This window comes from Cydia amplana, chromosome 21 (assembly GCF_948474715.1).
Source record: "Cydia amplana chromosome 21, ilCydAmpl1.1, whole genome shotgun sequence".
NCBI classification, from domain to species: Eukaryota; Metazoa; Arthropoda; class Insecta; order Lepidoptera; family Tortricidae; genus Cydia; species Cydia amplana.
Genome location: NC_086089.1, coordinates 7,836,506 through 7,854,576, shown reverse-complemented (window position 1 = coordinate 7,854,576; position 18,071 = coordinate 7,836,506). Strand labels below are relative to the sequence as shown.

General features: G+C 39.9%; 1 protein-coding gene across 1 annotated transcript in view; it reads left to right on the top strand.

Annotated features, from left to right (window-relative positions):
* The window catches only part of LOC134657849 (vitellogenin receptor), a 72,942-nt gene that overhangs the window by 45,584 nt on the left and 9,287 nt on the right, over nt 1-18,071 (top strand). Inside the window, exons 29-35 of the mRNA XM_063513428.1 lie at nt 1,876-2,083; nt 5,443-5,601; nt 6,186-6,303; nt 8,953-9,078; nt 13,893-14,107; nt 14,553-14,874; nt 15,821-15,981. Of these exons, the coding sequence (XP_063369498.1) occupies nt 1,876-2,083; nt 5,443-5,601; nt 6,186-6,303; nt 8,953-9,078; nt 13,893-14,107; nt 14,553-14,874; nt 15,821-15,981 (1,309 nt within the window). The remainder of the gene's footprint in view (nt 1-1,875; nt 2,084-5,442; nt 5,602-6,185; nt 6,304-8,952; nt 9,079-13,892; nt 14,108-14,552; nt 14,875-15,820; nt 15,982-18,071) is intronic.

The window sequence follows — 18,071 nt, the reverse complement described above, 5'->3', positions numbered from 1 at the left end:
TGTGCTTTTATATCGAATTTAGGAAAAGTTTGGGGAAGAATCTTAACATGTATTTGAAAGATTTTGTATGTAAATTTATATTTTCAATTAATTAGCAAAAATTGGACCAATCTCATTTTACGACGGACGATATCCCTTCGCGCCTACATTTTTCAAATTTGCCGCCTTTTTCTACTGAAAAGATCTGGTTGACCAAGTATATATGTATATACTTAAAACCTGTATCCTGAAAGCGGTTGTACTGAGGGAAAGTAAGTAATCATATATTATATAATATTTTTGTTTTTTCAGGTTACCGAAATCTGAACTGAATGTACGAGAATAAAATGGTTAGAAACCGTTGGAACAGAAAAATATAAGGCAAAACACAAACTCTTGCTGATGAAAAGTGTAATTCAAACTTACCTTGATGTACGTTTCCAATATTATAGAAAAAACAAACGGAAAAAGAATCTTTCTGGAACTACCTGAACAAAGTTGTATTATTCCGAATCAGAAATGAATAAAGAATATTTTTGTGTATGAATGTTGTTTTATTCTACATAGGAAGAATAATCTTCTTATGTTATATTTAACTAATAACGGTACCCTAGTTCACAATACCGCTAATTATAAATGGTCAAGCAGATCTTGTCAGTAAAAAAAGGCGGCAAATTTCAAAAATGTAGGCGCGAAGGGATATCGTCCCATAGAAAATTTGAATTTTGCGCCTTTTTCTACCGACAAGACTTGCCTGACCATCTATGCATTTATATTAATAATTAAATTGCAACTTTGTGATATCTGCACTATCGTCTTAATTAATCGTAATTAGTACGATTATGAACTAGAGTAGGTATCGATAATGCAAACGGCCGTCATAAAGACTCATAAGCCAACAAATAGCGTTCTCTCAATTATATGTTATCTTAAGTTACAGGCCAACAGCAACATTTTTTCTGCTTTGCCTTAAGGCAGGCTTAAGGCTTAAGGTGGACTGGTAGAGAATGTCATAAGACGTATAAACTCCGCCTTTTGTACACTATGTTTTTCTTCTCTTTAAGTGGATCTAATAGGTTTATGTGTTTAAAATGATGACAACTTAGTTTATCGATATCCTTGTCAAATATCAACTTGTCTTCGCAGCACTACAGACCGCCATGTTCAGTTCTCGGCAATATGGCGTCGGCCACACTTTTTTTGTAGGTATGTCGCTTCCATATGATTCTTTTTTCATTGGGCTCAACCGACACCTGAAGGTTGAAATTAAAACCACAAACTTACTTCCCTGAACTGAAAAATGAACATTTTGTATGCAGAATTGACCTAAGGGGGCCCCGAGCATTGCACTCCCTGGGGGCCCCGAGATGCTTAATCCGGCCCTGAAAATAGGTCTTTACCTATAGATGACAGGAAAACCTATTAGAAATGTGCAGTCAAGCGTGAATCGGACTTAGTTTTTGATCCGACCCCTACGGGTTTTTAATAGACATTTCACTCACGTTTCACATAAAAAACCGGCCAAGTGCGAGTCGGACTCGCGCACGGAGGGTTCCGCACCATCAACAAAAAATAGAGCAAAACAAGCAAAAAAACGGTCACCCATCCAAGTACTGACCCCGCCCGACGTTGCTTAACTTCGGTCAAAAATCACGTTTGTTGTATGGGAGCCCCACTTAAATCTTTATTTTATTCTGTTTTTAGTATTTGTTGTTATAGCGGCAACAGAAATACATCATTTGTGAAAATTTCAACTGTCTAGCTATCACGGTTCGTGAGATACAGCCTGGTGACAGACGGACGGACGGACGGACAGCGGAGTCTTAGTAATAGGGTCCCGTTTTTACCCTTTGGGTACGGAACCCTAAAAAAAATACATTGTTATTTATTCCGCAGTCACAGCCTGCGAGAACGCCACCTGCAGCGACGGTTGCCAGGCGACGCCGCTCGGGCCGAAGTGCACCTGCAAGCCCGGGTTCCAGCTCCGCGCCGACCAGCACACCTGCGAAGACGTGGACGAGTGCGCGCGCGACCTCTGCTCGCAGCGCTGCCGCAACCTGCCCGGCTCGTTCGTGTGCGAGTGCAGGCACGGCTTTACGTTGAGGTACCTCTAGGGCTTCTAATACCGGGATCCCGGGATCCCGAAATACCGGGATCCCGTCTTTTTAAACGCATTTTTGAATACCGGTATTTTTAAAGGCAATACCGGGATCCCGGTATTTTAAAAAAAGAGGGAAATGTGCATTATAAACCCTTTATATCCATTATGTTCAGCTGTATCAAAAAGCTTACTAACCGTCACATATATCTAGAGTTATACCAAGAAACGTCTGCAACGATTTTGATAGCACGCGCAGTGAAAGTGTTATTTTAACTGTAATAATGGCAAATCAATTTTGACGGAAATTTGAAAAAAGTTGTCTGGTTGGTTAAGTTGTACTAAAAATGTGACTGGTGAGAGTGGTGAGGTGAAGTCAACAAATTCGATAAAATTATTGCCAACCTAAAGTGTGAAATAAAATTATTGCAGATGGCGGCATTGATTGTTTATTGTTGTAATAGCTTTTTGGACATATCAGGTATTCCGGTGAGCCCTTTTTAATTCCCCTTTTCAATAAAACTATAATTTTTTAAGCGATTCATATCCAATACCGGGATCCCGGGATCCCGGTATTGATGAAGAAAGTTTCGGTATTAATACCGGTATTGTGAGAAGTCCGGTATTTGGAAGCCTATAGGCTATACGTTGAGGTACCTAGCTCCCTCCTTGCGTCGTCACGGCTACTGTACGTTGAGGTAGGTCCTTGCGTCGTATTCCTCAGTAATGAGGTTGGTGTAGCGTTCTTAGGTCTTCTGTAGGTCGAACCCTTAAGACTCTCGAGGCTTAACGCCTCAAAGGCGGCAAAGACGATTTCTTACATTCATACGTGTAAAATAAATCCCATCAAAAACATTACATGTAAAAAGGTGCCAGTCTCGCACCGCTTTTACTACAAAAAAGTTTTGAGATATAATGTGAAACCAAGTCGGTTATTTTAATCAGTGCCAGGGGGTGTTAAAACCGTATCAATAAGATATCTTTAATTTGTAATACATATAATGACTTGGCCATCGCACGGCTGCATAATGACATAATGATCATTTACTTTACCTACTATTTGTAGGAACTGCAACAGTAACTTTGTAATATCATATATTTATATAGGATTACAAACTTACTTATGCAGTTCTTAGATCTTTAAAACGTGACTGATATTGCAATATTTTTAGGTTTTCTATGGCTTGATAAGCTAAAAAATTACTTATGTTTAAAATTTGAAACTTGTGGGTATGCTAGAAGTATGAGATCGAGAATGATGATCGGTGAGTGAATAAGTGTGTCAGTGTCGAAACTAAGGAACTTTGACGTACAATAATTCTTAAACTACAAGTTCAAATTTAATGTTTTTGAGAATGTATCTTAAGCATGTTAAGCCCTATATGTCACTGAAAATTCAGGGTTCTAGCTTCAGCCAGCACAAAATTACAGGACGTCGAAAATGGCCTGAATCGCTTCCAGAAAAGGATGGTACGGCCGTGCCTCTTTGTTTTGCTCGACTTGGCGGGGGCACTGCAGTGCCCCCAGATAAATACAATTCTCAATCAAAAATATAGTCGAGCCTTCAAGACTTACGAGTTTTGAAGACTCGAGTCTTTAAGCCTAAAAATAAGCGTTATTCACAACACTGGGTTGGTGACCTCTCCCTTCTGGATCACTTTCTCGATTATAGGTATTTTCCCATCTGTTTCTGCCGGACATTGTGAACTGTAGAGTCAAAAGCGGTGCGGATCTGGTCAGACCCAGTGTATTGGGCTGCGCCTTGTCCCATCTACTTCGGCGCTCAATATGACCTTCTGAAGGTTGCCACCGTCTTTCCTTGCAATGTGACCTAGGTATTCTAGATTCTAGAACTCTCGGGTCATGTTGCGTTGCGGTACAAGTTAGCACCTATCTTTCTAATAGGTAACAATGTGGCCGAATGTTCCATACATGGTCGAAACAATTAAGGATGTGTTGTGTGTTCAACACACGACACATCCTTGTTTCTATGGTAGCAAAGGTATGCTACAATATATTTAGCTGTCACTAGATAGATTTTGATGCTGACTGTACCAGAACTATATAGTACGTTACAGAGCATGTTATTCGGTTAGTATTGTTATAACTTATCTAATCTTACACCTTTAAACGAGCAATTCTTGTATATTTATTTATTTATTTATATGTATTATATATTTCGGGGACCTCGGGAACGGCTCTAACGATTTCGATGAAATTTGCTATATCGGGGTTTTCGGGGTACAAAAAATCGATCTAGCTAGGTTTTATCTCTGGGAAAACGCGCATTTTTGAGTTTTTATATTATATGTTTTCCGAGCAAAGCTCGGTTTCCCAGATATTAAGCCATTAACATTATCATGATTGTCCAAGTTTTTAAAGTAGGTAAGTACTTATTTCGCTGGTTGTTAAGAAAACGTGTCTTTGCTACTTTCAGCTTCCAGCCTGCAAGCTTCAGCATTTCCTGAAACAAAAATAAAAACCGTGTTAATATAGCGAGATAAATGCGTATATGTTTTCACAAGTGGCAGTCAATTCGGTAGAAAAACGTGTCATGCTTCCCATACATAACTTAAGTTACTTACACGTACAAACACTTTGCAAGAGTCATTGTTGTATGCCATGATGCCACACAGCTGTACTTAAAAAGCAACTAGTAGATTGAGAATGACCCGTAGGGTCACAACGCTTTTCAGCTTTTCCAAAAGCTAGATACTTAATAAGAGATTGGCCGCGTAGCCAAGATGCCAATCGCTTACGCTCCGTAGCGATCAAAACACAACTGTCACTGTCGTACTAATATGAAAGAGTGATAGAGAGACACAAAGCGATTCGATGGTGAAGCGCAAGCGATCGTCATCTTGGCTAGGCCGCCTGGCCGAGTTCACTTGCCGAGTGCCGACCGAAGATCTGGCAGCTTCCTCGCGCAACTTATTAATAACGCAATACAAATTGTTTATTCGTGGCTAAAAACAGATAAAAAGAGAAACAAAAAACAAACTTAAGCTCGGGACACACTTATCCCACGTACGCAACGTATGCAATGCATTATGACATTCTGCACCCTAAAATTTGTATGCTTAGAAACATACTTGTCATACGCAACGCAACGCATGACAAGTATGTTTCTAAGCATACAACTTTCAGGGTTCAGATTGTCATAATGCATTGCATACGTTGCGTACGTGGGATACTTAAGTGTGTCCCTGCCTTTAAACATAACAGCGGATAATGCTGCCAGCATCCTTGGCACCATGTTAAAGAGGAACAATTTTATTAGATGTATTTTAGCTTTATTAGTTTTAACTAGATTTATTTTATACTTTATTTTAGTGACAACAAAATGTTTTTATGTCATGTTCCAGGTCAGACCGTCGTTCTTGTAAAGCCAACATCCATGCGATTAAGTCCGTCCTCTTAGCGACCGGTCATCAGGTCAGGTCGATATCGGAACTCAACAATTTTTCTATGGAGCTGAATGATTCGAGCCTTGGCATAATTTCTGATGTTGACATAGATTACTTGTAAGTTAAAGCTCTTTTCCGTTGTCCAGTTAAGGCCCCGTAGGTTCGTGTTCTTCTCTCACTGAGCGAGATGGATGTGCGTTCTCTGGACGGATATCGTGTTTATAAATTTTTATTTGTTGTAAGTTAAGTAGATTGTTTAAGTACATAAGTAATAAAAAAAACAACGGGTTGCACTCCGGGAGTGCCGGCAGAAGTGAAAACTCAATGACTAGTGCAAAATGACTGCAGCACTATGTATAATTGAGGTTAACGCCATCTAGCGTTATTTTGTCGCATTACTTGAAACCCCTAAGCACATCCCTGTTAGTACTCGAGTTATATAAGTACCAGTTAGAGGGAAACTCACTAGATGGTATTTAAATCAATAAAGAACAGTTTTTCGATCAGGTCACGTGTCCGTTTTACGCTCTCGCGAGTTTAACATTTTTTCCCCATCACAAAAAGTGCACAGCGCCGCTAAAGAAGTTTTCACTTCAAAAACAGATTTTAGCTAATATATAAACTAAAAAAATCTTATTATTACATTATACCTTCCTTATAGTTTTATTTACCGTGTTCAAGACAACTGATTTTTTTTTCAGAAAACATAAGTTGTACGTGACGTCACCAGACACGGGAAAATTGATCGAAGTAACGACATTATATTCGCTAAATGACACTAGTCAAAACTATATTACAAATATTGGGAAGCCTACCAAGGTATGCGATTCATTTAATCCTTACAAATAGAGTATAGGGCTTCAGGGACCTAAAAGTTTAAAACAGAGTACCGCCTTTTAGCTGGGAATCAGTCGCTGAGGTATTCGATGTGACTGACGACCGCTTTTGGCTGGGAATCTGGATGTATCGAAGATCGAAGACCGCCTTCGGCAAGTCAAAATGACTAGTCAATTCTGTCAAAATGACTAAAAGCCGAGCATTGGCAGGAAATCGAAGAACAAATATTGCTTTTGACAGGGAATCGAAGCGATCGAGAACCGTCTTTAGCAGAGAATCTAGAAGCACTATTTGGCAGGGAATGGTAGCTGTTAAAGCAACCAAAGACCGTCATTGAAGTTCTGAAGTTACTAATGGAAGAACGAGGACTGCCTCTGACAGGGAATCGAGAGCACTAGCGATCGAGGACCGTTTTTGGCAGATAATCTAGCACTTCTTGGCAGGGAATTGGTAGCTTTTAAAGTAACCAAAGACCGCACTTGAGGTTTTGAAGATACCAAGTTGAGAATGAAGACCGCCATTCAGGGATTCGTAGTTATAGAATAGACGAAACCTCTTGGCTGGGAATCGAGAAGCACTCTTTGGCAGAGAATTGGTAACCATACAAGTAGCCGAAGACCGCCTTTGAAGTAACAAAACAAAGAAAGAGGACCGCCTATGGAAGTCGGTAGCTATAGTTTAGCGAGGACAACCATTTTGGCAGGGAATCCAGAAGTACCTATACCTTGGCAGGGAATGGAAGCTAAATTAGTAACCAATGACCGCTTTGGAAGTAACAAAACGAAGAAAGAGGACCGCCTATGGAAGTCGCTAGCTAATATAGTTTAGTGAGGACAACCATTATGGCAGGGAATCCAGAAGTACCTATACCTTGGCAGGGAATGGAAGCTATATTAGTAACCAATGACCGCTTTGGAAGTAACAAAACGAAGAAAGAGGACCGCCTATGGAAGTCGCTAGCTATAGTTTAGTGAGGACAACCATTTTGGCAGGGAATCCAGAAGTACATATACCTTGGCAGGGAATGGAACCTATATTAGTAACCAATGACCGCTTTGGAAGTAACAAAACGAAGAAAGAGGCCCGCCTATGGAATTCGCTAGCTAATATAGTTTAGTGAGGACAACCATTATGGCAGGGAATCCAGAAGTACCTATACCTTGGCAGGGAATGGAAGCTATATTAGTAACCAATGACCGCTTTGGAAGTAACAAAACGAAGAAAGAGGACCGCCTATGGAAGTCGCTAGCTATAGTTTAGTGAGGACAACCATTTTGGCAGGGAATCCAGAAGTACCTATACCTTGGCAGGGAATGCAAGCTATATTAGTAACCAATGACCGCTTTGGAAGTAACAAAACGAAGAAAGAGGACCGCCTATGGAAGTCGCTAGCTAATATAGTTTAGTGAGGACAACCATTATGGCAGGGAATCCAGAAGTACCTATACCTTGGCAGGGAATGGAAGCTAAATTAGTAACCAATGACCGCTTTGGAAGTAACAAAACGAAGAAAGAGGACCGCCTATGGAAGTCGCTAGCTATAGTTTAGTGAGCACAACCATTTTGGCAGGGAATCCAGAAGTACCTATACCTTGGCAGGGAATGGAAGCTATATTAGTAACCAATGACCGCTTTGGAAGTAAGAAAACGAAGAAAGAGGACCGCCTATGGAAGTCGCTAGCTAATATAGTTTAGTGAGGACAACCATTATGGCAGGGAATCCAGAAGTACCTATACCTTGGCAGGGAATTGGTAACTATAACAGTCACCGTAGACCGCCTTTGAAGTAATCAAACGAAGAAAGAGAACCGCCACCTATGGAAGTCGCTAGCTAAAGTTTAGTGAGGACAACTATTTTGGCAGGGAATCCAGAAGTACGTATACCTTGGCAGGGAATTGGAGGAATAAGTAATCGAGAACCGCCTGGGAAGTCATGGTGGAGTGAAATCTTAACCACATAAACAGCCAACTACGGGCGCCCTTCGGGGTCCAAGCAACAAACTGCGGGCGCCCTTCGGGGCCCTAGCAACACACTGCGGGCGACCTTCGGGGCCCTATCATCCAACTGCGGGTGCCCTTCGGGGCCCTAGCAACCAACTGCGGGCGCCCTTCGGGGTCCTAGCAACCAACTGTGGGTGCCCTTCGGGACCCTAGCAACAAACTGCGGGCGCCCTTCGGGGCCCTAGCAACAAACTGCGGGCGCCCTTCGGGGCCCTAGCAACCAACTGCGGGCGCCCTTCGGGGTCCTAGCAACAAACTGCGGGCGCCCTTCGGGGTCCTAGCAACAAACTGCGGGCGCCCTTCGGGGTCCTAGCAACAAACTGCGGGCGCCCTTCGAGGCCCTAGCAACACACTGCGGGCGCCCTTCGGGGCCCTAGCAACAAACTGCGGGCGCCCTTCGGGGCCCTAGCAACCAACTTATAATATCGTAGATTTAAAATAATATCATATTTAAACGTTATTTTAGATTCGAGTCATATTAGAATTACTATTAGATCATAAATATTTACACTCTAACGCGCTCAAAAGCTTCATTTCAATAATAACAAAGTCGGTGTCCAGATATTTTTGATTGCATTAGTAGCTCTCTAATACATAGATTAAGATAATTAAAATACCTCTATTCTTCAGATGACCGTAGACTGGGTAACAGGGAATATATACTTCGTAGATAACTCCACAGAACCCAATATAAAGGTGTGTAATTTTGAGAAGAAACGATGTGCCAGGATCAAAAGTCTGCCCGCGGATGGTACGGTAAGAATTCGTTTCAATATTCAATTATTTTAATAGGTACCTAAGGCCCGCTTGCTCCATCCCACTAACCTGGGGTTAAGCGGTTAAACCGTTAACTCAGTGTCACATTGTACTGGTAACCATGGTAACTCCAGGTTTAACCGGTTAACCCCGGATTAGTGAATGGTGCAAGTTGGCCCTAAGGTTAAATCGCGTGGTTTATGCGGTAAACCATAAGTAAACGCAGCGTTCAACGCAATGCGTTTGCTGCACACTTAACTCATTTTATATCAGACTAGCGACCCGCCCCGGCTTAGCACGGGTTAACAAATTATACACAAACCTTCCCCTTGAATCACTCTATATATTTAAAAAAAACGGCATCAAAATCCGTTGCGTACCTAGTTTAAAAGATCTAAGCATATAGACAGACAGACAGGGAAGCGACTTTGTTTTATACTATGTAGTGTTGATCTAATGACACTACATTGTTTTACGAATATTATGCGGTAAACGCATTGTCATTTTTCCTACATTCGGTTGACGCATGCGTTCAACGCTGCGTTTATCGCATGAAACAATCGCGCGCTTTAAATTATAGTTTTGTCACATTCATTGCCACCCAGCCAAACAAGATATCCGCGCCAGGCCACAAAATTCGTCATACAAAGCTGTAGTACCACGATCCCGACTATCGGGCCATTCGGCCTGGGAACGAAATCATAAAATACCCGATAGTCGGTTTTTCGGCACTGAATGTGTTAAGCAAAACATCTGCATACGACACCACAATGAATAAAGGAAAAGTGGAACTCATTGTCTCAGGCGAGAGTCGAATCGCGACTCCAGGATACCCGCCGCTATAAATACTGAACTACCGGGACTTACCAGTTGACAGCGAATATTTCCACCGCACCGTATCCTTCAATGCGGATAGCTACAGTTTGAGTATTACACTTCTTAATAAAACGAGACTGAGTTTTTCCACTTTTCCTTTATTTCTAAGCATTAAGGTTAATAACCCACTAGGTAGCGAAGGGGTTGTTCATAAATTACGTCATCTTGTTTTGACGATTTTTGACCCCCTGCTCCCCCCCACCCCCCTAAAATCATCCAAAAATCATGCTTCGAATGACCCCGTTTCCTCCTATGTCATGCTACCATCATTCGATTTCCATAACCACGAAGCCGCAAATTCACCAATGGGAATGCCAAAAGAAACGTGGAAACCAATTAGGACCCGTCTCTAGTGATTGTTTACCAGAAAATGATACGATATAAGTATGGGAAGTATGAAGTTTTTCTACGCTTATTGAAATCTATATATATAAATGCAAGTGTCCTGACTGACTGACTGACTGACTGACTGACTGACTGATTCATCAACGCAGAGCCGAAACTACAAAAGATAGAAAGTTGAAATTTGCACACTAGGTTGCATTTATAAAGTGTACAAGAGATAAGAAGCGATTTTGAAAAATTCAACCCCTAAGGGGGTTAAAAAGGGGATGAAAGGTTGTATGGGGTACAAGTTTTATTTTAAGCTATGAATTTGAAACTTTGTAAAAATGTATTGTATTAAAAAACAAGAAAACTAATTTCAGCGTTTTTAAAAATTCATCCCCCAAGGTGGTGAAAAAGGGGTTAAAAGTTTGTATGGTGATCAAATTTTTTTGTGAGTGTGGGACTTGAAACTTTGCATATGGGGATATTATTATAAGACAGGAAAAGTAATTTCAGCGTTTTTGAAAATTCATCCCCTAACAGGGTTAAAAAGGGGTTGAAAGTTTGAATCCATTACAAATGCTTTGAAACTTCTTAGAAAGGCATAATAGCCGATTACAAAAAAAAAGTAATTGTAACGTTTTTGGAAATTCAACCCCTAAGGGGGTTAAAAAGGGGATGAAAGTTCGTCTTGGGGTGCAAATTTTATTTTGATCTAGGAACTTGAAACTTTGCAAAAAGGTATTAAATTAAAATACAAGAAAACTATTTTCATCGTTTTTGAAAATACATGCCCCAAGGTGGTGAAAAAGGGGTTGAAAGTTTGTATGGAGATCAAATATTTTTGTGAGTGTGGGACTTGAAACTTTGTATATGGGGATATTATTATAAGACAGGAAAAGTAATTTCAGCGTTTTTGAAAATTCATCCCCTAACAGGGTTAAAAAGGGGTTGAAAGTTTGAATCCATTACAAATGCTTTGAAACTTCTTAGAATGGCATAATAGCCGAATACAAAAAAAAGTAATTGCAATGTTTTTGGTAATTCAACCCCTATGAGGGTTAAAAAGGGGATGAAAGTTCGTCTTGGGGTGCAAATTTTATTTTAATCTAGGAACTTGAAACTTTGCAAAAAGGTATTAAATTAAAATACAAGAACACTAATTTCAGCGTTTTTGAAAATTCATCCCCTAAGGTGGTGAAAAAGGGGTTGAAAATTTGTATGGATATCAAACATTTTTTTCGAGCGCAGGACTTTAATCTTTGTATTTGGGGATATTATTAGAAGACAGGAAAAGCAATTTCAGCGTTTTGTAAAATTCATCCCATAACAGGGTTAAAAAAGGGTTGAAAATTCCTATAGGGTTCAAATTTTATTTTAAGCTAAGAACTTGAAACTTCGTAAAAAGATATATTTTTAAAATACAAGAAAACTAATTTCAGCGTTTTTGAAAATTCATCCCCTAAGGTGGTGAAAAAGGGGTTGAAAGTTTGTATGGATATCAAATATTTTTTCGAGCGTGGGACTTGAGTCTTTGTATTTGGGGATATTATTAGAAGACAGGAAAAGTTATTTCAGCGTTTTGTAAAATTCATCCCCTAACAGGGTTAAAAAAGGGTTGAAAATTCGTATAGGGTTCAAATTTTATTTTAAGCTAAGAACTTGAAACTTCGTAAAAAGATATATTTTTAAAATACAAGAAAACTAATTTCAGCGTTTTTGAAAATTCATCCCCTAAGGTGGTGAAAAAGGGGTTGAAAGTTTGTATGGATATCAAATATTTTTTCGAGCGCGGGACTTGAATCTCTGCATTTGGGGATATTATTAGAAGACAAGAAAAGTAATTTCAGCGTTTTGTAAAATTCATCCCCTAATAGGGTTAAAAAGGGGTTGAAAGTTCGTATAGGGTTCAAATTTTATTTTAAGCTAGGAACTTCAAACTTCGTAAATAGGTAGTTAAGTAGTAGATTTTACTTTATAAACTTTGTAAAAAGTTATTAAATTAAAATACAAGAAAACTAATTTCAGTGTTTTTGAAAATTCATCCTGTAAGGTGGTGAAAAAGGGGTGTAAAGTTTGTATTGATATCAAACAATTTTTTCGAGCGCGGGACTTGAATCTTTGGATTTGGGGATATTATTTAAAGACAGGAAAAGTAATTTTAGCGTTTTGTAAAATTCATCCCCTAACAGGGTTAAAAAGGGGTTGAAAGTTTGTACGGGTTTCAAATTTTATATTAAGCTAGGAACTTGAAACTTCGTAAAAAGGTATTAATTTAAAACTGCAAAAAACTAATTTCAGCGTTTTTGAAAATTCTCAAGGTGGTGAAAAAGGGGTTGAAAGTTTGTATGGAGATCAGATATTTTTGTGAGAGCGGGGCTTGAATTTTTGTACAGAGGCATTTATTAGAATACAAGAAAAGTAATTTCAGCGTTTTTAAAAAGTACATCCCTTAAAAGGGTTAAAAAGGGGTTGAAAGTTTTTATGGGGTTCAAATTTTATTTTAAGCTAGGAACTCGAGACTTCGTAAAAAGGTATTTTATTAAAAGAGAAGAAAACTTATTTCAGCGTTTTTGAAAATTCATCTCTCAAAGTGGTGAAAAAGGGTAAAAAGTTTGTATGGAGATCAAACATTTTTGTGAGTGCGGGGCTTGAATCTTTGTAAAATGGCATTTTATTAAAATACGAGAAAAGTAAATTCAGCGTTTTTAAAATTCATCTCTTAAAGGGTCGAAAGGGGGTTGAAAGTTTGTAAAGGGTTCAAATTTTATTTAAAGCTACAAACTTGAAACTTCGTAAAAAGGTATTTCATCAAAAGAAAAGAAAACTAATTTCAGAGTTTTTGATAATTCATCCCCATGGTGGTGAAAAAGGGGTTGAAGGTTTGTATGGAGGTCAAACATTCATTTGAGTGCGGGACTTGAATCGTTGTAAACTTTGTATAGGGGCATATTATTAAAATACAAGAAAAGTAATTTCAGCGTTTTTAAAAATTCATCCTCTAAAATGGTTAAAAAGGGGTTGAAAGTTTGTATAGGGTTCAAATTTTATTTAAAGCTAGGAACTTCAAACTTCGTAAATAGGTAGTTAAGTAGTAGATTTTATTAAATAGAGGACATGAAAATCCTCTGGTTGAGAGGAATTGTATCGAGAACAATTTTATTCAGTTAGGGGCTTGAAGCTTCGTAGGTTGTGAAAGACAAGTATCATGCGTTGTAATATTAATAATTAACAAATGATTAACCGTCCTACTGCGATCTTTTGCTGCATAATGTTCTAAGCTAATGTAGAATATATAACCACCAATATACAAATCCACGCGTACGAAGTCGCGGGCAACAGCTAGTAGGTATATGTTATAAAAAATTATAATTATAAATATAGTCTAACTGGTCAATAGTTTTACAACACAGAAAAAAACTAAACAGGAGTTCGAGATCACCATTCATGCCAAATGTAAGGTCGAATTCAAAAACATCTTTCTTTAGAAGCCGACGTTCCAAAATTATATTTACAAGACCTCGCGCGTTTTCAGTGTCTTAGTGGCGTGTATATATTATATGCCAAAAGAAAAACAAATTAATATGAATCTGATTGAAAACACTCCACAGATCTCCTCTTTAGTGGTGTCACCAGAAAAACGCAAGCTTTACTACAGCGTAAATTACAAGAACACGAGTAAGGTGACGAGCGTGGACCTCGGTGGGCTGAATGAGCTAAGCTCCCAGTTTAATGGCACTAGCGTCGGGCTGGCGGTCGATGGGCCTGTGCTGTATATGGCCACTGCGTCGACGCTGTGGGCTGTTGACCCGGGCCGATCTTACAAGTAAGATGATCATATTTAATAGTTTCAGATGTGGTCCCGAGAGGGCCTTTACAGAACCGCCCATGTAGCCTTGCTCTTCCATACCACCTTGCGGTCCGAGGTGCTTAGTACCACAGGTTTGTGCCTTCTCGTTTTCCAAGGAGAGTGGCGTGAGGTTCTTGTCTCCTGCCACGACATTACGATGCATCCCACACTCGTTGTTAAGGAAATACATTCTTAAAATTGCACACCGCGGGAGATTTTTGAGTGTGGTTTAGTTTTGATGGCATCAACATGTGTATCAATCAATATATGAGACCGCTTTGAATGAAAAGGCTCATGAGATAGACGAGAGCATAATAATTGTTCTCCCACAATTTAACCAAATACCTACTCAGTTTATATCAAAACTTCAGACTAAAATAATAACTTCGACATATTTCACAACCTCTAAAACCTCTTGCAGGGTTAAAGGCACCTTTGGCTGGGACAACCATACCATAGAAACCATCTACGTCTTCGAAGACATCCTCTACGTTCTGAGCAATCATTATATACACCGCTGCCTCATCTACGGAGACAAGATCTGTTACCCCTTCATCCTCAAAATGCCGGACACGCAGGCCTTCGTCATCTGGCACCCGAGTGTGCAAAGACCGCTGAAGAACGAGTGCGAGGGTGTCGTTTGTGAGAATGTTTGCGTGCTGGGTGAGCAGCGGCCGAGATGCATTTGCGAGGATGGGAGAGTGGCTAAAGGTGGTAGATGCGCGTTGCTTGCAAAGAATATGGTGAGTTTTCGTGTAATTTCCATAGCGTTTTGTCTACGTCCGTCTGTTTTACATCTCGCCCGAAAGCCTCAAGCGTCGCAAGAATGTCACCTTTGGTGGCAGTTATATATTATATTCGCGGCGTTTGGGGTAGAAACCTTGGGGCCGTGGGGGCCTAGCGCGCGTCGCCTTTATACCTATTAAGGAGTTAGCAAAGCGCCTTAAGGATGACTCACGTTAGACCGAGCCGGGTCCGAGCCGGGTCCGTACCGGAGCTTCCGGAGCTTCGTTTTCTATATAAAGCATCACGTGATCATCTGTCATAGAAAAGTAAGCCCCGGAAGCTCCGGCCCGGACACGGCCCGGTCTAATGAGAGTCATCCTTTAGAGAGGCTTCGGGTGACCAGAGGGCTGGCCAATATTTCGCTCGACTATATGCCATCTTAGAAATACTAGGCGTATTTGACCAACTCTTTAACGGCCTCGCCACGACATTGCGCGACTGGCCTCGGCTAAGGCGAAAGCCATAGGTAGGTGGGAACGAACGAATCCCGTCTCCACCACAAGAGGTCTTCGTCACACAAATCAAAATACTTATATGATAAAGGCCTGTCCAGACGAGAACAAGTTTTCGCCTATCAGTCCGGACGTGCGGACGCAAACACCTATTTAGCCACTTTCACCAATTTTAAATTTATGGTGATATTTGACCGCTCTAAATTAAAAAAAATGCCTCTAACCGCGAATACTAGCGTAGCGTCACAAATTGGTATTCTTGCGTCTGCAGCCCATTTTATCAGTAGTATCAGTCATAATCGGCGGTCGTTTTCGGCGAGCCAAATTGGCGTTTGCGTCCGCACGTCCTGATTTGATCGGACAATTTAATCAGATTGGCGAAAAATTGCTCTCACCTGTACATGCCTTAAAATGTTATTTGTTCCCAAAGCAATAACCCGTCGTTCTTCAGATTCCACTGTTCAATGGCGAACTATCACAGTACGTCATCCAGGAGTACCAAGTACCCGTCACAGTCCTCATCACCACACTGTTCCTGGTCGTCACGTATCTCACCATCCTCGTTTACTACCACTGCGTATATCGGCCGAGGAGGCTGACGCTGTCGCTGCCGTAAGTACCTCCTAATTCCTGATGTCCTTTTAAAAGAACAAGCTTAGAGTTTTGTGATTCGAAGAAAGATTGCGAACTTAAAACATTGAGGTATAGTACGGCTCTTCTGAGGTGAACTTTTCGCTTCAAACCGTAATCTTTCAAACAAAGGCCATTGTCTCTATTATCGCAAAAGCGCTTCCTCCCGACTTGGCACGTGCCAGTACAACATTCATATTGAAAAACAACCGGTATCGTCATAGTATTAAGGTTCAAATTTAATGTCACTGATATTCTATATATTACGTTTTGGTAGTGTAGGACGATAGACCGCCCCGAAGCGATACGGCACTCATATTATTTTGATACTTAGTGTGGTGTTAAAAATGAAACACGGTTATTTATGATAAAGCGTTGTATATTTGTTATATAACAAAATCCAAGGTAACAATGTAAATTTAAGATTAATAAGTTTAACATAGGTATAATCAAAATTTTTCCGTGTAGGTATATAAACAGTTATACGTACTACTAGATAAAATCGTGTCATAAAAAATCAGATATAATCAATTTCTTTCTTATATTATAACCGACCTTTCTTCTGACCGTTGACACGTGACGTTTTGTTAGAAAAGCTGTACGCTTCAAAGCTCCACGTTTGCCTTATCAGTGTTTTTATTGTTACTATGCGTCAGCATCACATCAGAGGTGGTAATTTCACAGTATCGTTATTTTAAAGATAAGAAAAAATAACAATGCTTGCAGCTGCACCTTTGTAAATTATTACATTTACCACCGCAAGCTAATAATTTAAATAAAACAATATAATAAATAACCGCGTTTCATTTTTAACACCACACTAAGTATCAAAATAATATGAGCGCCGTATCGCTTCGGGGCGGTTTATCGTCCTACACTACCAAAACGTAATATCTAGAATATCAGTGACATTAAATTTGAACCTTAATACTATGACGATACCGGTTGTTTTTCAATATGAATGTTGTACTGGCACGTGCCAAGTCGGGAGCAAGCGCTTTTGCGATAATAGAGACAATGGCCTTTGTTTGAAAGATTACGGTTTGAAGCGAAAAGTTCACCTCAGAAGTGCCGTACTATATATATAATACAAGAGACGTCATCTCGAACAAAATGTTTCCGCACCGCAGAGAAGTGCATGCACTACTTTGCTTTTATACTTGGTCAACCAGATCATGTCAGTAGAAAAAGGCGGCAAATTTGAAAAATGTAGGCGCGAAGGGATATCGTCCCATAGAAAATTTGAATTTCGCGCCTTTTTCTACTGACAAGATTTGGTTGACCATCTATAGTACGTCACCGACCACTGACGAGATGCCACACATGTACAGAAAATTAAAAAAAAATGCCTTCGTGCGTGTTAAAAAGTTGCAACAATAGCACAAGAAAATATAATAAAAGAGATGGAATAACATTTCACCGGTAAGCAATGGAATAACTGTTGATTTACTATTATTTAGTTTTCAAAGTAAATGTTTGGTCGTAGAAAAAGTAGTGTATGCAACGTTGTTTAGCTGAGTCAAAAAATAGTCGTGGAATTTTCGGCTTCGCATGCATGCATGCACTTCTCTGAGGTGCGGAAACATTTTGTTCGAGATGTCGTCTCTTGTATATATCTCAATGACTTAAAACTCCTTTATTTTAATTTACTTTGGGACTAGGGAGTGCTCCCGGTACTGGTTTTCTATACAAATACCTACAGTACCGGAACCGGGGCTTCCCGGTTCTCGCCATACAAACAGGGTACTGGGAGCGTTCCCTATTTGGGGCCCTTGATATAAGATTACTTGTACAGGCCGTAAACTTCGGCGGAGTTTCTTTTAATGTTCACAAAAATTAAGTACCTACGTACTTGTTAAGTGACTAGTCATATCATAGCCACCTGACCCATGGACGATTTTCAAATGAAGGAAAAAAAAGTGACTGCCTCTAGGAAAACTCAAACTCACGTTATGTATGAACGTTAGTCTACTCAATGTAAAGTCGGACCAAGGTAACTCTGCATGCCATTAATGTCAAAATTCTATGAAAATATGACTATAAGAGGGATTATATCTAGAACAATTTTTCTC